This window comes from Notolepis coatsorum (genome assembly GCF_963971535.1).
Source record: "Notolepis coatsorum genome assembly, chromosome: 8".
Classification (NCBI taxonomy): domain Eukaryota; kingdom Metazoa; phylum Chordata; class Actinopteri; order Aulopiformes; family Paralepididae; genus Notolepis; species Notolepis coatsorum.
The window spans coordinates 86981555-87003528 of record NC_140172.1 but is presented as its reverse complement, the minus strand read 5'-3'; the positions used below and the strand labels follow the sequence as shown (position 1 = coordinate 87003528).

At 43.6% G+C, this 21974-nt stretch overlaps 1 protein-coding gene across 1 annotated transcript in view; it reads left to right on the top strand.

Annotated features, from left to right (window-relative positions):
* Window positions 1-19529, top strand: part of ltn1 (listerin E3 ubiquitin protein ligase 1) — a 206501-nt gene extending 186972 nt beyond the window's left edge. Inside the window, exons 29-32 of the mRNA XM_084320815.1 lie at window positions 296-516; window positions 4336-4530; window positions 15305-15472; window positions 16215-19529. Of these exons, the coding sequence (XP_084176941.1) occupies window positions 296-516; window positions 4336-4530; window positions 15305-15472; window positions 16215-16277 (647 nt within the window). The 3' untranslated portion in view covers window positions 16278-19529. The remainder of the gene's footprint in view (window positions 1-295; window positions 517-4335; window positions 4531-15304; window positions 15473-16214) is intronic.
* The last annotated feature ends 2445 nt before the right edge of the window (window positions 19530-21974 follow it).

Sequence of the window (21974 nt, the reverse complement as noted above, 5' to 3'; positions counted from 1 at the left end):
TCCCTTCTCTCTTCTCTTCTGTCCTCTCCTCTCCCCTCTCTCATCTCCCTCCTCTCCTCTCCCTTCTCTCCTCTCCCTTCTCTCCTCTTCTGTCCTCTCCCTTCTCTCCTCCCTTCTGTCCTCTCCCTTCTCTCCTATCCCTTCTCTCTCCTCTTCTGTCATCTCCCTTCTCTCCTCCCTTCTCTCTCATGTGCCTTCTCTCCCCTCTTCTCCTCTCCCTTCTCTCCTCTCCTCTCCCTTCTCTCTCTCTTCTCTCCTCTCATCTCCCGTCTCCCTTCTCTCTCCTCTCTCGCAGAGAGTCGGGGTGTTGAGTGGGAGCTCCCTCACCTGGCGTGCAGTGTGTACTACAGTGCGGTGCAGGACCTGCCAGCCATGGTGCGCCTGTGGTGGAGCTCTCAGGAGAAGAGGGTCAGTGCGGCGGCGGAGAAGTTCAGCAGTAGATACGTCAGCCCGGTGCTCTCGGCCCGGGAGATCTCCTCTGTCCACTCCAGCACTCAGACCTTCCTCAACATGACCGTAAGTTCCTCTCTGTTCCTAAACAACGATGACCTTCTGTACAGACCGGACCTTGACCCCATTGACTTTGCATTGGGTTTGTGGCTAACTAGCTACTATAGCTAGTATGAGGGACAGCAGGATTGTGCTGAGAAAGGACACTACTGATCGACATCATTGGCACGGTGGTGTAGTGGTTAACACTGTCACCTCACAGCAAGAAGGTGCTGGGTTCGATTCCCGCTTGGGGACCAGGTTGCTGGTTTGTCAGTTACCCAGGTGGGGTATCTCCCAGGCCTTTCTGTGTGGAGTTTGCATGTTCTCCCCCCATGCTCGCAAGGGTTACCCATCCCGATAAGATAAACCCAACAGATCCAGGTGAAGGCTTACTGTATGTCTCTCTCTCTGTCTCTCCAGGTGAAGGCTTAAGGCCTCTGCATGCTACAGCAACTTCAAAGCAACTGCACCACAACATCGACAAAGCAACAGTGTTTTAGACACTCTGCCTTTATGCTTCTGCAACATCGACGCGCAAAGTTAGTTTAACTAAAGTTAGTTTAGGTTCGTGTTAACGTTAGATAATGTACAAAATAAACGTATTTCCGGTGCTTTTAGACGTCGCTCTTTTATTTTGAAATCCCCCGACCGGAAGTATTTGTGATGTATTCTGCTTGTGTAACTTTAGGTTAGTTTTAACGTTAGCTGGCAGCTACAGGCACTCGAGGTCGAGGAAGAGCTGCTGAATTTAATCGGCAGGAGGAGAGAGAGCTCGTCAAAGCTGGATATATCCCTGTGGTTGTAGGCACGAAAATGCAGCTCGAACTACCTGTTATTATATTAAATTAATATACAACTTGTCCGTGTCCAGTCCTTTCGAACTGCCCCACCGTCCGTTCATTGTAAACAATGATGCATGTAATTATATTAACGTTACTGTGTGTTATTGTAGCTATGTTAATAAATTCTGAATGGCATTAGCGTTAGTTGGGTATGATAGAGCATTGAATAGCATCAAGTTCAACGCTAGCTGGCTGGCTACAACAATGGAGGATGGTATTCTCTGCGGGACCAATATTATTATATGACAGTCCCGCCCCCATTCGCTAACCAACCAATCACTGCTACGCAATATCAACGCAACGGTTGTTTAGGTTAGATTTGGGTGAAAGGTATGCAACATCCTCACAACACAGTCTACAAGACCCTCTAAAACAACCGTGCTGAAATCGCGCTGATGTTGTGTTGAAGTTGCTTTGAAGTTGCTGTAGCATGTAGAGGCCTTTACTGTATGTCTCTCTCTCTCTCTCTCTCTCTCCAGGTGAAGGTTTACTGTATGTCTCTCTCTCTCTTAAACACATTTTTTATAAAAAAAACAACGTATATCGAACCAAACCGAAAACCGTTAGCCCAAAACCGTGATACGAACCGAACCGTCGATTTTGTGAACCGTTCCACCCCTAGTGGATACTAAGTTATTTGTCCTCTAGATCACAGAAGGTGTATCTAAATGGCAGCCTGTCCAGTAGCAGAGGTCTAGAGTGTGGCGTTCCACAAGGAAGTTGCCTAGGACCTTTGCTCTTCTCTGTTTTTACTAATGACCTATCTTGGGCTACCAAATGTGCTACAACAGTTCTTTATGCAGATGATTCAACATTGTTTTACGCTGCACCATCATGCAATGTACTTAACACATTGGGTGCCGGGGGTTGTGCCCATCATTGTACCCAGTCTGCCACCGTTGAAAGCCTATGGAGATGTTTACCTTCTTTGCAGGGCTATAACTTTTAAAATTGTATTGCTATATTGACATTACTATGGCCCATTCAACATTGATTATCTATCGTTCAGGATGTGGGAACGTTATATTTTTTCATTCATACATTTTTGTGTTAATACCGTCTAGAATATAAGTATGTTTTTAAGGTCTTCTGCTGTAATTCAAAAACGAGAGTTATAGGCCCTGACGCATATGATAGATTATCGATTGGCGTTTCTTTCCTATACACGCTATATTAAAAAATTCAAATGTATATGATCGGTATACATTATGCTTCATGCGTGAAGAAAAGGGGGGGGGGGTCGTTTATAATTCCTTGATCGTCAGTAACGGCTTTATTTACTATGGGTTAATATGTTGATCAGATGGTTTGCAGTGAAATGAATAAACAATCGGGCTGAAAATAACGTTAGTGTCCTCTTACCGTTCGCCGATGAGACTGGAGGAAAAAGATCGCAATTATTTGACGCCGATCTCCTAGATCCATTTCCGGTTTGTATGGCGCAATAAACGCCGAAATCATATTGATTATTACGTTTAGAAAGCGATCCCATGCACCCGAGTGTTTGTCTGGAGTCCCGTAACAAGATATTACTGCCGGAGGGATTTCCTCGACACACCGATCACCACTTCCGGTTTTGGCGAGAGTGTAACTCGCCCAACCATCCACCAGGCGGCGGTATTGAGGCGTTGCAATCTCATACAGGGTCCCGCTGCAGTCCGGAGGTTGGCTGGATGAATTATGAATGCCATGGCGAAAAAATGAAATATTGATCCCAAAAACGTCGTTCTTGGCGGTCAACGCATGGCGGGCAAAAGCGGCGTAACTCGTTCTTGGCGACCAATGTGTTAATGACGTTTTGAGCAGAGAACTTAAAGTTGTGCATGACTGGGTAGTATGTAATAGACTTGTCCTTAATATCTCCAAGACTAAATGTATTGTGCTGGGAACAAGGCACAGGTTATCTACAAATCCAAAGCTTAATTTAAACTTGTGTAATTCGGCAGTTAACAAGTTGAAAGTACTAAACTCCTTGGAGTGATGCTGGATTGCACTCTGTCTTGGTCTCAGCATATTAATTATATTGTTTTAAAATGGGAAGAGCAATTGGTATTTCCAGGAAATGTGCTTCTTTTGTTGCCCGTCCCCTTTTATGTCAACGCTTTAAGGAGATCCTTTATTTTTAGAGCATTAACTCGTTGGAATAACCTGCCTCAAAACCTCTGCTGCATTTACAGTAGATTCACTTTTTTAAATAATCTTAAATTGTTTTTAACACTGTAAAGTATTTTTGTTTTACACTGTAATGTAATTTTAGCTATCTTAATTGTTAGTTTCATTATGCATTGTGTGTACTGACTTTTAATAATTTAGTTTTTGTAATAATAATTGTTTTTGTATGTTTTTTGTGTGTGTGGACCCCAGGAAGACTAGCTGGTTGCTATGGCACCAGCTAATTGGGATCCTTAATCAAATCAAATCTTGCTGTACGTCTCTCTGTGTCTCCAGGTGAAGGCTTACTGTATGTCTCTTTCTGTGTGTCTCCAGATGAAGGCTTACTGTATGTCTCTCTGTGTCTCCAGGTGAAGCCTTACTTACTGTACGTCTCTCTCTCTGTCTCTCTCTCTCCAGATGAAGGCTTACTGTATGTCTCTCTCTCTCTCTCTCCAGGTGAAGGCTTACTGTATGTCTCTCTCTCTCTCTCTCTGTCTCTCTCTCTCTGTGTGTCTCTCTCTCTCTCTCTCTCTCTCTATCTCTCTCCAGATGAAGGCTTACTGTATGTCTCTCTCTCTGTGTCTCTCCAGGTGATGGCTTACTGTATGTCTCTCTCTCTGTGTCTCTCCAGGTGATGGCGTACTGTATGTCTCTCTCTCTCTGTGTCTCTCCAGGTGAAGGCTTACTGTATGTCTCTCTCTCTGTGTGTCTCTCCAGGTGATGGCTTACTGTATCTCTCTCTCTCTCTCTCTCTCTCTCTCTCTCTCTCTCTCTCTCTCTCTCTCTCTGTGTGTCTCTCCAGGTGAAGGCTTACTGTATGTGTCTCTCTCTCTCTGTGTCTCTCCAGGTGAAGGCTCGCTCGGCAGCCAGGGAGGTGATCGCCACCTACTCAGTGGATGATATCTTCATCGAGCTGGTGATCCAGCTTCCTCACAACTATCCTCTGAGCTGCATCACGGTGGAGAGCGGGAGGAGAGTGGGCGTCGCCGTGCAGCAGTGGAGGAACTGGATGTTACAGCTCAGTACCTACCTCACTCACCAGGTACATGTTACAGCTCAGTACCTACCTCACTCACCAGGTACATGTTACAGCTCAGTACCTACCTCACTCACCAGGTACATGTTACAGCTCAGTACCTACCTCACTCACCAGGTACATGTTACAGCTCAGTACCTACCTCACTCACCAGGTACATGTTACAGCTCAGTACCTACCTCACTCACCAGGTACATGTTACAGCTCAGTACCTACCTCACTCACCAGGTACATGTTACAGCTCAGTACCTACCTCACTCACCAGGTACATGTTACAGCTCAGTACCTACCTCACTCACCACCAGGTACATGTTACAGCTCAGTACCTACCTCACTCACCAGGTACATGTTACAGCTCAGTACCTACCTCACTCACCAGGTACATGTTACAGCTCAGTACCTACCTCCAGGGGCGTAGCTGGGGGGGGGGTAGCTTAGGATGATTCCAAGGGCCCAGCACTGGGGGGGGGGGGGGGGGGGGGGGGCCAAAAAAAAAGAAAAAAAATGTCTTTTTACTAGACATCACTCTGGTGTATTATTGATGCTCTCATTGATACTATGTTTGTTTCTGAAGTGTGTGTGTGTGTGTGTGTGTGTGTGTGTGTGTGTGTGTGTGTGTGTGTGTGTGTGTGTGTGTGTGTGTGTGTGTGTGTGAGATATATAGAGAGAGAGGGGGGGCTTTGGTAGACTATTGCATTGGTCCATTCATTGAAGATGAACGCAATGCGACATCCTTTACTAGGCTCACCCACCAACAGTGCAGGTGCTGAACTGCTGATCCGAATGTATAGGTAAAAACCATATTATGCGTTTTCATCAATAAAAAAATGGCCAAAAAAAATTCCACTTACGCGCCATTCACTGGGGGCCTACAAATATATTCTTTCATGGGGCCCAGAATCTGGAGCTACACCCCTGCCTACCTCACTCACCAGGTACATGTTACAGCTCAGTACCTACCTCACTCACCAGGTACATGTTACAGCTCAGTACCTACCTCACTCACCAGGTACATGTTACAGCTCAGTACCTACCTCACTCACCAGGTACAGCAGGGTTCACACAAGGTCCTTGAAGTGCTTAAAGTGCTTGATTTTTTTACCTAAAAAAGTCAAGGCCTGGAATTCCTTGAAAACAGCAAGTTTTTTAACAAGGTGCTTAAAATGTCCAATTCAAATCAACCATTCACATTGAAAGTTTTGTTCATCCATGATACAAATGTTCTGAATCAAGAAATACCTTTTTTTTTATTTAAAGTGTAACTAATTGTTGGAAATTGGTTTTAAGCCATAAATATTGGATCAGATTTTTTTTCTCACAAATCAAATCAAATTTATTTGTAAGGCCCGACAACACACGTTAATGTCCCCATGGGCCGGACACGTCTTCTTTAAACAAGTCAAGAAGAAACATCACAATAAGTCAAGAACAAAACAAGAACACCATAAAGTCAATTTTTTTTTAAATAAATGCTAAATAAATAAATGCAACACTCCCAGACATACCCCACGCGAAGGTAAGGTAAAACTCACTAAAACCTAGCAATAGGAAAAAATTAGGGATGTCCGATATTATCGGCCGATATCGGCAGTAAAATGTGATATCGGAAAATATCGGTATCGGTTTAAAAACAAAAAAAAACAATAACAATATTTGTTATATATATATATCCAGTGAAATTATTAGTTACCTGAAATTATTCAGTTTTTTGGACGGGGAAACCCTGCATATATCGGTATCGGTTGATATCGGTTGATATCGGTATCGGAAATTAAGAGTTGGACAATATCGGAATATCGGTATCGGTAAAAAAGCCAATATCGAGCATCCCTAGAAAAAATGCACCACAGGCAATGTGGAGGAGAGAAACGTTAGAAGGGCCATTCAAGGGGGGGGATCTCCCTTCTTAGATGTCGGTGATAGTAGTGTTGCAATAAAACCAGGGTTCCCACGGTACCTGGAAAACATTGAAAACATGGGATTAATTTTTTCATTTTCCAGGTATGGAAAGCCATGGAAACTGAGCAAAAGTGACCAATTACATGGAAATAGAAACAGTTGTCCTGGAAAATTTTATTGGATGATGTGTAATAAAATTTAACTATTGAGCACAGAATTAACATGAGTTTATAAAAACCTTTTACATGTGAACCGCTTTTACTGTAGATAGAAATGGATGATCCCATGTTGTAGAGCATGCTCTTGGCATCCTATATGGTATGTTGGAATTTGATGCAGGCAACTTGGTGAGCCAAGGGAGCCTTGGCATCTACAGTGAAACTTGAGTGAAACTTCTTATGCAAGTTTATCCTCAAATGTAAGTAGCTGTGTTTTAACTGTGTGGTAAACCTGGGTTTATCAACGTTAGTTAGTAAGCAGTGCAATCTTGCTAACTAGCTAGCCAAAATTGTGTTCGTCACCAACGCCGGAGATGCTGGATTCGCATGTTCGAATCCAGCTCCCGGCGTTGTCACCAACTTGGCTGGCCGTTCACACTAATACAATTAGCAGTATTAGAGGGTGGGAAAGCTGGCGGTGGGTCCTGGGAGTTGTGGACACTGGACAGCGACCCCTACAGTTCGGTCGGGGCGCCTGCTCAGTGAGGGTAGGATCTGGAGAGAGGTAGTGCGGCCTCCCACTCGTTACACTCTCCCAGTGAGAATCTGTGCGGCCAGGCTGGCCTGCCGGCTGGCTGCACATGCGTCGGAGGAAAGCATGTGACAGTCTCCGGTCTCTCGGACAAACAGTAGGGGAAGTGCGCAACAACCAGGAAGGGTGGGATGGGAGAAAAATTGGAAAAAGGAGGGGGGAAAAGATATATAAAAAAAAAAAAAACTAGCTAGCCAACATTAGCTCTCATAACGAGCCAGTTAGCCAGCGCCAGGTACAGTAGCTAGCCAACGTTAGCTCTCATAACGAGCCAGTTAAGCCAGCGCCAGGTACAGTAGCTAGCCAACGTTAGCTCTCATAACGAGCCAGTTAACCAGTGCCAGCTACAGTAGCTACCAACGTTAGCTCTCATAACGAGGCAGTTAGCCAGCGCCAGGTACAGTAGCTACCAAGGTTAGCTCTCATAACGAGCCAGTTGGCCAGCGCCAGGTACAGTAGCTAGCCAACGTTAGCTCTCATAACGAGCCAGTTAGCCAGCGCCAAGTACAGTAGCTAGCCAATGTTAGCTCTCATAACGAGCCAGTTAGCCAGCGCCAGGTACAGTAGCTACCAACGTTAGCTCTCATAACGAGGCAGTTAGCCAGCTCCAGGTACAGTAGCTACCAACGTTATCTCTAATAACAAGCCAGTTAGCCAGCGCCAGGTACAGTAGCTAGCCAACGTTAGCTCTCATAACAAGCCAGTTAGCCAGCGCCAGGTACAGTAGCTAGCCAACGTTAGCTCTCATAACGAGCCAGTTAGCCAGCGCCAGGTACAGTAGCTAGCCAACGTTAGCTCTCATAACGAGCCTGTTAGCCAGCGCCAGGTACAGTAGCTAGCCAACGTTAACTCTCATAACGAGCCAGTTAGCCAGCGCCAGGTACAGTAGCTACCAACGTTAGCTCTCATAACGAGGCAGTTTGCCAGCGCCAGGTACAGTAGCTACCAACGTTAGCTCTCATAACGAGCCAGTTAAGCCAGCGCCAGGTACAGTAACTAGCTAACGTTAGCTCTCATAACGAGCCAGTTAGCCAGTGCCAGGTACAGTAGCTAGCCAACGTTAGCTCTCATAACGAGCCAGTTAGCCAGCGCCAGGTACAGTAGCTAGCCAACGTTAGCTCTCATAACGAGCCAGTTAGCCAGCGCCGGGTACAGTAGCTAGCCAACGTTAGCTCTCATAACGAGCCAGTTAGCTCTCATAACGAGCCATTTAGCCAGCGCCAGGTACAGTAGCTACCAACGTTAGCTCTCATAACGAGGCAGTTAGCCAGCGCCAGGTACAGTAGCTACCAACGTTAGCTCTCATAACGAGCCAGTTAGCCAGCGCCAGGTACAGTAGCTAGCCAACGTTAGCTCTCATAATGAGCCAGTTAGCCAGCGCCAGGTACAGTAGCTACCAACGTTAGCTCTCATAACGAGGCAGTTAGCCAGCGCCAGGTACAGTAGCTACCAACGTTAGCTCTCATAACGAGCCAGTTAGCCAGCGCCGGGTACAGTAGCTAGCCAACGTTAGCTCTCATAACGAGCCAGTTAGCCAGGAAGAGAAGAGGCCGCAAAGATGGAAGAGGAGGATGACAGAGGAAAAGGGAGAACAGTGGAGAGGAGTTGAGAAGAGTAGGAAGGAAGAGAAGACGGGAGCGGACACGAGGAGGTGTGGAGAGAAGAGGACAGGATGAGATAGGAGAGGAGTGGAAGAGAGAACATATATCAATCCCAGTGCTCATGTGTTCCAGTTCAATAAATTGTTGTTCATCTACAGCTTGTTGCATTATTTCATGCATTGATATTATCAATAAGACATAATCTCTAAGCATTTACAATGTAGACTTGACTGGCACATCTTTTAAATCAAGTAAGTAGTCAGGTGTCCTAGGGTTGTTGTGTGTGTGAGGGGGAGGGGGGCGCGGATGAGGGCGGAAAACTTCAGGGGCCTATAGATCATCACTTAATATGGTACCTGGAAAATCAGGAGGTAGTATGGAAAAAAAAATTCAAGGCAAGCGTGGGAACCCTGAAAACAGTGCACGATAAGTGCATGCGATACCAACTGAACATTTTGAAAGATTAAAGACAGGGCGGCTAAGTGGCGCAGTGGGCAAGGCGCTCGCCACTAACGCAGGAGATGCTGGGTTCGAGCCCAGCTCTCGGCGTTGCTACCAGCTTGGCTGGTCGATCATACTAATACAATTGGCAGTATTAGGGGGTGGGAAGCTGGTGGGTGGGGATCGGACGTTGTGGACAGCGACTCCTACAGGTCGGTTGGTGCGCCTGTACAGCAGAATCAGGAAGCAACGGGGGCGGCGTGACCCTCCCACGCAGACCCTCGCCGCTGAGAGATCGCGCTGTGCAGGTCAAAAGATGCGACGGCTGCCTCCTCATGTACCGGAGGGGACACGTGATGCAAGGCTTCGTCCACATTGCAGCCGACCAGTGGGAGGCATGGCCTAACAACAATCGAGACAGGGGAGGGTAGAATTGGACAATACGAAATTGGGGATGGGAGAAAAATAGAAAATGGGGAGAAAAAGTAGATAAAAAAAGAAAGATTAAAGACAGAGCTGATAGCGATAGCAACTGAACATTTTGAAAGATTAAGATTAAAGATAGAGCTGATAGCGATAGCAACTGAAATTTTTTGAAAGATTAAAGATAGAGCTGATAGCGGGTCTATTTGAGGCGAAGGGGCGGCGCAGATAGGGTCGCATCCTCCCGGTCTTCATCACGGGACGTCCAACACTCCGGTCATCACTCCGAGACAGCCACTCACAGGGAGACAGGGAGACGGGACAGGCGTTAGACGGTTTGCGTGATTGTGATGGGCGGACAATCGGACATAGCAAAAGATACAAGTGGTAAGCATATATGTGAATAGAATAGATATATGTAGTAAGCATATTATGTGAATAGAATAGAAGTACTTAACCCAGCAATGAACGTCTGAACCACGTTGACAGACCACGGACAGAAGATGGTAAGAAGCTGATCCATGGCCTCGGTGGTGCACATCCAATGAAATCACCATTTAGTTAATTGTCTTATACAGGATATACCCCTAATACCTGTTATCTAAAAACCTATACACATATGCTCTAGCTCGTACCCCCCCCTCCCGGACCCCCCATTGGATAATCCAACCATTATAACTTGTTCCTAACCATACACTACCATTATATGCTAGCTTTTATTCTCTCCACCACTTCTAACCACATTGTCATTTTGGATTCATTGAGACCCAAAATTCTTGCTGTAGATATTTCTTGATAAATCACATAGAGATATGTAAGAATCCAGACCTTCCGGCACATTTTTTCCGGTTGAAACCATCGTGATGCTATCAGCTTTTTAGCCACTGTGATACCAGATAAAACCAATCTCTTTCGCTGTGGATGTTCTGCATACTCAAAAACATCATTCAGCAGTAATACAGAGGGGTGTACAGGTATATTCAGAATTAAGAGATTTGATAATTGCTGGGTCACTTCTTTCCAGAATATCTTAACTGGTGGGCAGTCCCAGTACATGTGCATAAATGTCCCCTCGTCCCCATTTGTACATAAGGAGCATTTGGAGTCTTGTTTAAGACCCATTCTGTTCAGTCTTATAGGAGTCAACTATGTCCTATGGATATAGTTAAGATTGATTTGTTGATGGTCCGGGTTGTATTATATTTGTTATGTTTAAATATCAACATTATCTGGCCATCCTCAGTAAATACTATCAAACTCCTTTGACCTCACCTACTTAAAATCATTGACGTACTGTACTGTACAGTACTGTCTATCTGTATGTCAGTCATATATTATGTTATGATGAATTGAAAATGGGGGACCCTGATGTAAACAAGACGAAAGCCTTTCTCTGGTCTGCATCCCCTTAACAATTGTGTGTATTGAGCCGTACTGTATTGTACCCATTCTGAAATCTGTTAATAACATTTTCAATCAATCAATCAATAAAACATAGAGAGAGGGACAGAGAGAGGCTGAGGCTCCCCCGCCCCCTCCCTTTCCTCACTGTTTTCTCTGCCTCTGAGCCGGGTTAGCTTAGTTTAGTTACCGGTAGCAGCTAACTTGGTGAGGATGCAAAGCATGTAAGATGCATTGGAAGCATTGCGGGGAAAAACAGGCAAGGACTTCCTGGTCGCAAAATGCGCACTCTAACATAACATAGCACGCTGTTGTTGTTGGGCTGCTGGAGCTGCGCTTGGGAGGAAATGAGACATACCACAGGATTTTCAAAATAAGAGTATCGATATGAACCGAACGTTGTTAGCTGCCGGAGCCATAGATATTATGGCTGGAGCTGCGCTTGGGCGGACGTGAGACTTGCCACAGGATTGTCAAAATAAGAGTATCGATATGAACCGAATGCCTATCGCACGGGTGCTAGTGCAGTAAATTCATTCATCGCACAGACCGATTTTTTCATAGCACGCTGTACAGCCCTGATGTTTGCCTTAGTTAAATATAAAACCACCCAAAATTTACATTAGTGATGCACCGATGCATCACTCCCGTCCAAATCCCATTGATTTTGTTGTCATAGTTCCCACTCCCTTCTGCTCCCGTTGACTTTTACTCCCGGTCCTGCCCAATCACGTGATTCAAAGTGAAATTGACTCCCATCGCAGGAGCAAACAGTGAAATTGACTCCCATCGCAGGAGCAAACAACATCCCCAGTTATCCCATTAGTTCCCTGGGATGTTAAGCTAAGAAGTCTGCTAAGAAGGATATATTAATTATTATTATTATTATTATTATTATTATTATTATTATTATTATTATTATTATTATTATTATTATTATTATTATTATTATTATTATTATTTTATTTCATTGGGTTTTTAGCCCTAGTTGCACTTTTGTTGCAACCCCAGTTATCCCATTAGTTCCCCCAAACTTAGGTCTGTTATGTTAAGCTAAGAAATCTGCTAAGAAGCATATTATTTATTATTTTATTTCATTGGGTTTTTATCCCTAGTTGCACTTTTGTTGCAACCCCAGTTATCTCATTAGTTCCCCCAAACTTAGGTCTGTTATGTTAAGCTAAGAAATCTGCTAAGAAGCATAATATTATTTATTATTATTTTATTTCATTGGGTTTCTAGCCCTAGTTGCACTAGTTTGTGTTTATTTCATGTGTTTAACAGTGCATGAAAGATTGCGTATTACTGCAACAATTTTTTTTTTTTAAATAAATCATAGTGGTTAAAAAATTTGGGTCGCGACTTAATGACTAAGGAAAATGTTGGGTCCCGAGGCTAGACCAGTTGAGAACCACTGCTCTAGTGCACATACAACAGTCACTGCAATCTTGGCCAAGACCCCGAGACATTCACCACCTTGGTCAGCACTACGAGACAACGACTCAGAGAGAGGGGGGGTTGGGGGGGGGGGGGGGGGGTAGAATACACATTTACAGACTTTTTTTTTTAATATGGCTCATTTGCATGTTCTTGGTATCTGATTCTAGGGACATCTATACATTTCAGGGAATGTATTCCCAGTGTCAGAAATACTGTGGGCTAGATCCACAAATAATGGATTGCATGGTGCAAGGTGCACCCTTACTTACAATTCATTATGAATTGAAAATGGGGGACCCTGATGTAAACAAGACGAAAGTCTTTCTCTGGTCTGCATCCCTTTAACAATTGTGTGTATTGAGCCGTACTGTATTGTACCCATTCTGCAATCTGTTAATAACATTTTCATTCAATCAATCAATCTGCGCGGTGATTGATTGAACATTTTATTTTTAGTCAATTGTAATGAACCAACTGATATTTTTTTTATCTTTGACTGTGAATAACACCATGCTCAAATTGACCAGACCTGAAAAATCTAAGCAAATTAATAGATGGAAGATGATTAAACAGAAGGTTTTGTAGATACAGTACTGAATTCTGCCATCCGGACACATGCAATTTGAAATATGATTATAGAATATAGAATATCAGGCATAAAATGGTTATGCGATTAAAATGCGATTAACACTTTAATCGCCGAAAACGCCGGAACTCGTCTTTCCTAGCCATGCTCATTCTGCCGAAGACGCCGTAACTCGTCTTTGATGTCAATATTTCAAAAATCTGTCATCGAAATCATATTTCCTTTCCGGAGCCCTGAGACACACTGCTGACCTCCTCTCAACTCTCTAGCGGTTCAAGAGCGCCATCTGGTGGCCGATCGGCAGATCGCCAACCGGAAATTAACCTTTGAACCGGTAGTGCTCATCCATATGTGGTCCGGCCACTCGCTATCGTTAGAGAGACTCCGTCTTGATACAGTGAACATCGATCGGTGCAAATAACTCGAAAAAACAACATGATTTGGACGTATATACTATTATACAACCTGGAAATGGATCGGGCATTTCTACATCCCATAATAGAAAAAATTCTGTTCCACGCTCATCTGCCAGCGGCGCGAGGAAGCCACGGTAAGATTCAGCGTTATATTCTAACGTGTTCGATATAAACTGCTATTATGAACATATGACCCACTCTGGATGAATCATCTAACGCTGCCCACGGAATTATAAACGATCCCCCGCCCATCCGGTCATCATCAGATGATACGTAGAAACTTCTAGAAGCACATCCAGTTGACATTTTTTTTATCTCGCACAGATTCCTACCAAACATCATCAATATAATGCATTTAGGGCTATAAATCACGTTCTGAAGAAAGCTGCAGAAAACGATAAAAACATACTTATACTTTAGACCATATTTTAGTATGAATATGTGAATGAAAAAGTTTAACGTTGCTACACCCTGAACAATACATATAGGACATTGAATGGGCCATAATAATGGCAATTTAGCAATAGAATTTAAAAAGTTATAGCCCTGCAAATAAGGGGAACTTCTCCATGTTAAATAGGGCTGGCGAGGGATGGTAAATTATGAATTTAACCCCGGCGATTAAAGTGTTAATTAGATTAATTAATTACAAATCCTGTAATTATTTAGATTAATTTTTTTAATCGCCTGACAGCAGTAATAAATACATGTAGTGAGCATATGCATATTGTGAAATTGAGTAATAGATAGAACTCCTGCAAGCGTATGGATACAGGATGAGATACAAGACAATAGCTCAGGGCCGTATGCCCCGGAGGGCAGGAGAAGCCGCTCAGAAGGTTCAGTACTGCAGGCCAGACAGAAGGCGCTATGAAGCTGTTCCATGGGACCGGTTGAGACAGAGACAGAGGTTAAAAACGTTCTCCCATGTCTGCAGAAAAGCAGCATTTAAAGGTTAATTGTATCCTTTTAAATGCCCTTTTAAAATGAAAAATAGTGCTTAGGAAAGTACTTGAAAGTCCTTGAATTTCATTTTGCAATGTCTGTGGGAACCCTGTTACAACTCAGTACCTACCTCACTCACCAGGTACACACACACACACACACACACTACCTCATACACCAGCCAGGTACACACAACTACCTCACACACCAGGTACGCGCACACACACACACACACACACACACACACACTACCTCACTCACCAGGTACACACACATGTTACAACTCAATACCTACCTCACACACCAGGTACAGACACACACACTACCTCACTCACCAGGTACACACACATGTTACAACTCAGTACCTACCTCACACACCAGGTACGCACACGCACACACACACACACACACACTACCTCACTCACCAGGTACACACACATGTTACAACTCAGTACCTAGCTCAGTTTGGCTAGCCAAACACTGACGAAGGAACTCCAGTTCCGAAACATGTATGTTTCAGGCTGCCATTAAAAAAATATTGAATCTGAGAGTGCTGGTCCAGCTTCCTGCTTTCTTCAACACAACTCAGTACCTACCTCACACACCAGGTACAGACACACACACACACTACCTCACACACCAGGTACACACACACACACACACACAACCTCACACACCAGGTACACACACACACACACACACACTACCTCACACACCAGGTACACACGCACACACACACACCAGGTACACACAAACACCACGCTGCCTGATGCCCATTACGTCTGCTGTATCTAACACACACACACCTTTGAGCACACCTGCACACATGAATAAAACATTATTATGTTCTTTCTGCCATTTTGTCTGTCTGTGTCTAGAATGGCAGTATTATGGAGGGTCTGTCTCTGTGGAAGAACAACGTGGACAAGCGCTTCGAGGGCGTCGAGGACTGTATGATCTGCTTCTCCGTGATCCACGGCTCCAACTACTCCCTGCCCAAGAAAGCCTGTCGCACCTGCAAGAAGAAGTTCCACTCGGCCTGTCTGGTGAGTACAGCTTTACGAAGCTCTGCCTGTCTGGTGAGTACAGCTTTATGAAGCTCTGCCTGTCTGGTGAGTACAGCTTTATGAAGCTCTGCCTGTCTGGTGAGTAGCACTCTAACACAACGCTAAGAACTATAAAACACTCTAACACAACAATAACAACTATTAAACATTCCAACACAGCGCTAAGAACTAGAAAACACTTCAACGCTAAGAACTATAAAACATTCCAACACAACGCTAAGAACTATAAAACACTCCAACACTAAGAACTATAAAACACTCCAACACTAACAACTATAAAACACTCCAACACTAACAACTATAAAACACTCCAACACTAACAACTATAAAACACTCCAACACTAACAACTATAAAACACTCCAACACTAACAACTATAAAACACTCCAACACTAACAACTATAAAACACTCCTCACTAACAACTATAAAACACTCCAACACTAACAACTATAAAACACTCCAACACTAACAACTATAAAACATTCAAACACAGCGCTAAGAACTATAAAACATTCCAACACAACGCTAAGAACTATAAAACACTCCCAACACTAACAACTATAAAACATTCCAACACTAATTTGTCTGATTTTAGTTTTAGTTGTTGTTTAGTTGTTGGACATGATGAATTATGTCTATACTGTATCTGTCTGTACTGTGTCTGTCATGAACATACAATATGTTATATTTGTTCCTCTGTTTTCTCTGTTTGCTCCTTCAGTACAAGTGGTTCACCTCCAGCAGCAAGTCCACCTGTCCCCTGTGCAGAGAGACCTTCTTCTAGAACAGTCTGACGATCTGCAGAGAGACCTTCTTCTAGAACAGTCTGACGATCTGCAGAGAGACCTTCTTCTAGAACAGTCTGACGATCTGCAGAGAGACCTTCTTCTAGAACAGTCTGACGATCTGCAGAGAAACCTTCTTCTAGAACAGTCTGAGGATCTGCAGAACAACAGAGCCCCAGGTCTGGACAGGCCAGGCTGGAATCCCAGAGAAGAAGATTGACTGTATTGTGAATTTACACAAGGCAATTGAAATGTGTCTTTCTGCATATCCCTGCTACACACACACATACATACATACATACATACATACATACATACATACATACATACATACACACACGCATACAGTGAGTCTATTTTTATCGGAGAGGTCAGGGTCATCTGCAGCACTCCTGGAGCAGTTTTGCGGTTAAAATCTAGAGGAAACTGTCCCACACAGATGTGTGGTAGATCTAGAGGAGCAGCCTGAACATGTCTAAAATGGCAACTATAATTCCACGTGTTCAAGACATTGTACAGTATGTATGTCTGTAAGCCGCCAACCAAGGACAGCCAACAATAATGAATACATTTACATTCATCAGCCATTTAGCTGATGTCATACTGATGGTAGTCAACTCACTTCATTGTATTACGATTAGTGTGTTAACACATTGTGCGCCATAAACGGAGTAAATCGTTATTGCCCGCCATGCGTTGAACGCCAACAACTGCGTAAATCGTTTTTGGGATCAATATTAAATGTTTTCGCCATGGCATTCGACGAAACTGGCTACCACGATAGCTATGAGCTAACTAACATTACAAGCTCAAACACCTTATAACTACTACTATTGTCGTGTCCATAAGTTCCCTGGCAGAATACTTGTGAGGACAAAGGTATACAAAGAGGAGAGAACCATTTTAAATCGGGCATTCATGCCAGCTAACAAGCTAGACGTCGCGGCATGTTGTTAGCACAATAGCTACCAAGCTAAGCTAAGCTACGTTAGCTTCTAACGTTGTATACACAATATGTACAACGACACAATGATTTACATTATTACAAATATGGTAACGTGGTTGTGGCTTTTACAAATAGTGGTTAGCTTTAGAGATGGATGGCTATGATCATGGAGCAATAGTGTTAGGTGAAACAGATACATTTTCATTCATCACTCCTCGGCTAGTAGTAGCAAGGCTCTCTGCTTCCTGCCACTAGCTGTGTGTGACTCTCAGAGCCCCTCGCTGCCCTGCACCTGACGTGACATCAGCATTAAGATGACACACGCATGTTATTGATCCATGGATTAAAATATGCATGTGCGTGGAGCTTGTGGTTTGGTCGACAAAATGTTTGATAAAAACGCTAAAACTGGGTCAATTTCGATAATTTTTTTTCCCTCTTCATGAAAGTCAGCGTTGGCCTAGTCACATTGTTTATTGAACAAAAATACAACCTGCAAGTTGGCCTTAAGGCACAATCACATCCCTGTACATTCTTTACCTTTTATTTATCTGAGTGACACCCTTCATACAGTAACACACATTCACACCTAGGATCTCCTGTACAACCTGCTCTCCAGTCCATAATACTGACACACGTCTGATAGCACAGGTGTTGACTTGCGGTGTTGCCTTTAATGTGTCATCCAGGTTTGTTGTAAGCGATGTGACATATGCAGTGTAAATACCATGCAGGTGACTATTTTGTATAATTCACAAGTATTTTATTTTTGAGTATTTTAATGTGTATCTTTTCAAATGCACAACAGTAGGATAGAGGGTAAAACACAATGCCTGACGACCAAAGCGGGTCAAATTGTTCAAAGTTAACAATATGACAGAGCTGTATAATCTTAGGTTTCATGGTTAATTTGGTAGAATTAAGATCTAATCTTGAATAAAGATGGTTGCCAGTAATGCCACAGCTGTTTCTTGTTACTCAATCATTTCCTAATATCGTGCCAGGAGATGCTTAAGTAGTCGGGGCCACATGTACTATTGTATTCAACCTGTCCCTGGTCCAGTCTGTCATACCCACATGTTTCAACCTGTCCCAGTCTGTCATACCCACATGTTTAACCTGTCCCTGGTCCAGTCTGTCATACCCACATGTTTAACCTGTCCCTGGTCCAGTCTGTCATACCCACATGTTTAACCTGTCCCTGGTCCAGTCTGTCATACCCACATGTGTCAACCTGTCCCTGTCTGTCATACCCACATGTTTCAACCTGTTCCAGTCTGTCATACCCACATTTTTCAACCTGTCCCTGTCTGTCATACCCACATGTTTCAACCTGTCCCTGTCTGTCATACTCGCATGTTTCAACCTGTCCCTGTCTGTCATACCCACATGTTTCAACCTGTCCCTGTCTGTCATACTCGCATGTTTAACCTGTCCCTGGTCCAGCCTGTCATATCCACATGCAGGCATTAAAGTGGGGCTGGGCGATATGGCAAAAAATCATATCGCGATAACGATATGATAATGTTATCATATTTCTCGATATCGATAATTATCGAAATTGTTATAAGTAAATTTAATTTTTTTTTTAAATTTAAACAACAGATGTATGTTTATTTTGCAGCAATTCTTTGTCGTTGCCACCATCTTTAGTGTTACATCCCCTCACACTCCAGTTCTCAGGCTGCAGCTGGTTTAAAAGTGAAAGTAAACCGGCTTCTCTGCTGGCTGTGGCTCCAGGGGAGTTGAACAGTTCTGGCTCTGCTAGTTTATTTTCAATCTTTTGGCGCTTTTTTGGTGGACAAACCACCGCACATGTGCACCGTGACTCGTGACTGGAGTCTAGCTCTGCTAGCACACATAGCCTACTGTGTACAGACGGTTTCAAACTGTATTTTAAATTGGAAAGCAAACAAAATAAATGGACAAGAGAAAAATAAATCTCAATTTGGTCAGTATTGTCATTTGGACAAGCAAAGCCATTACTTTAAGTTGCAGGCAAGAAAGACAAGTCTATCCACTGTCTCTGGTTTTAAAACTGCCCTGTTGCAGGTCCAAAAAAAAAACGATTTTCTTTTTTTTCCGATATTCGATATCGATTATTAAAATATATCGCAATATTTATCGTTATCGTTATATCGCCCAGCCCTACATTAAAGCGTTCCGTCTTGAGACGGATTTCCGTCAATTTGATTATATTTATATAATATTTTGATTTATATTAAAAAACAAAATCTTATTTTTTTTTTATATAAAGTTTGCCAATAGGGATGTATCAGTAGTATTGGCAGTGGTAGTAGTCGTAATATTAATCCAGTCTATTTTTTTTATTTTCTAAAAAATAAACTAGTTCAACACAGGTAACCACTTTTGCTTAATTTCTTTGATGACTCAAATGTATGCTCTAGTGTCTAGTCGATTTTGTGTTTTGAGCACAACGTTCATCATAGATCTAGCCTCTTAAAAAAATGAAAAAAAAGTCCGGGGTGCGTCTATACTTCCCACAAGCAAGTTGTCCTTTTGCGCAATCTGATTGGCCACTGACGTTTCTGGTCATGTGACATGTGCGCCCAATCGTGTGACGGCAAGTTCTTTGGACGGTTAAGCTTAGGCGCTCTTTCGAAGTTTGTTAAGGTTAGAGTTTGTCTTAGAGCATGGCGATAGAACGCCAGCCCTGATTCCAAACTCTAACCTTAACCAACTGCAAAAGAGTCGCCTAAGCTTAACCAGTGATAAACTAGGCGTTAGGTCGTTTGCAGGCTGTTCGACGCGGAAATCGGCTAAGACACTGCTCGTCATGCGATTGGGCGCACATGTCACATGACCAGAAACGTGCGTGGCCAATCAGAGCGCAAAACGGGAACGCGGAAGGACAACTTGCTTGTGGGAAGTATAGACGCGTCAGGCGTGGCATGCCCCCGGACCCCCCTAGAGGGCCCGAGGTTCACCCACCACCACAGTCTCACTAAATCCTGTCGGAAACACTGAGGATTCAAATTTTTTTACAACTGTGGGTAGGGCGTTCCACATTGTTGTGGTGTAATTGCTAAACGTGTTTAGTCCCTTGTTTGTATGATAACAAGCCTTTTAGTTCATGGTTCAAAGTAATGGGAAAAGGGTGCTAGCTCGCCATCAATCAGAAGCTAGCCACAAGACTTGCATTCACGCTCTCCAGCACACAGCCTCCCTGCCTGGCACAACAACCACAACAGTAGGGTCTATAGTCACAGTCAGGACAGTAGGCTCTACAAGTAGGCTCCCTTAAAACGCTAACGCTATTAAAAAAAAATACAGTGGAGGTTAAAATAAGAATATGACTTGGCCTGAAAAAAAGTTCAGTCAGGAGATTTCTTTTTGCTGCACATGTTTCAACCTGTCCCTGTCTGTCATACCCACATGTTTAAACCCAGTCTGTCATACCCACATGTTTCAACCCAGTCCGTCATACCCACATGTTTCAACCTGTCCCTGTCTGTCATACCCACATGTTTCAACCTGTCCCTGTCTGTCATACCCACATGTTTCAACCTGTCCCTGTCTGTCATACCCACATGTTTCAACCCAGTCTGTCATACCCACATGTTTCAACCTGTCCCTGTCTGTCCTACCCACATGTTTCAACCCAGTCTGTCATACCCACATGTTTCAACCTGTCCCTGTCTGTCATACCCACATGTTTCAACCTAGTCTGTTATACCCACATGTTTCAACCTGTCCCTGTCTGTCATACCCACATGTTTCAACCCAGTCTGTCATACCCACATATTGCCTTAGTGACTAAGCTATTGCCTTAGTTACTATTTGCCTTGATGATTATCTGTCTTAATGACTTATCTTTCATAATAACTACTGTATGCCTTGATGACTATCTGAACTGACTATACTATCAGAACTTGTAAGTCGCTTTGGATAAAAGTGTCAGCTAAAGGACTAAATGTAAATGTATCTGCCTTAATGACTATCTTTCTTAATGACCATCACCCACTAGTGCTCACATCTGTGGTAATGAAGGGCTTTGAAAGGCTGCTCCTCACAGTACACTGGACACACTCGTTTTCCTGTCGACCCAATACATACATTTTACATTTAGTAATTTAGCCGACACTTTTATCCAAAGTCACTTACAAATTGTGAACAAGTCAGCAGGAGGGGTACACCTCTAGCAGCTAAGGGTAAGTGGCATTGTTCATCAAATAGTGTCGAACTTGAGTGTAGTAAAACTCAGAAAGTTAGTTATTTTTATATATTTATTTAATTCAGATATTGATTGAATAAGTTTGTTTTTAGTTGACTGGAAAATTGGGCAGGTTTCAGCTGTGGTGTGAACAGAATAGCCTGCTTCGCTTTGATGTAAATGATAACCCCCCCCCCCCCCCCCCCAGAAGATGCTTTCGCCCCACGTCCTCCACGCTGCCTCATCCCATCTGGACGACAGCAAGGGGAAGTAGCGAGACTACTGTTCATGGACCATACTGCCCTACAAAGGCAAAAAGCCTTAATGTTCTAATCCCGAGAATCTCTTGATCAGTTTGACAGACCCATAAACCGGTGATCTGAACGTCCAGCGCTGCAGCGTCCTGCACGCTGAGACTTCCAGGCCCCCTCAAATCTGATAAGCCTGTCGAACACAGAGATCCTGATGCTCGCCCTGTCCCCCCGCGTCAAGGTCGCTAGTCTTGATGAGAGTTGCAAGGTCTATATTTTATTTAGCAAGCAAATAGTGATAATCATCAGATAATCATTTCCTAGT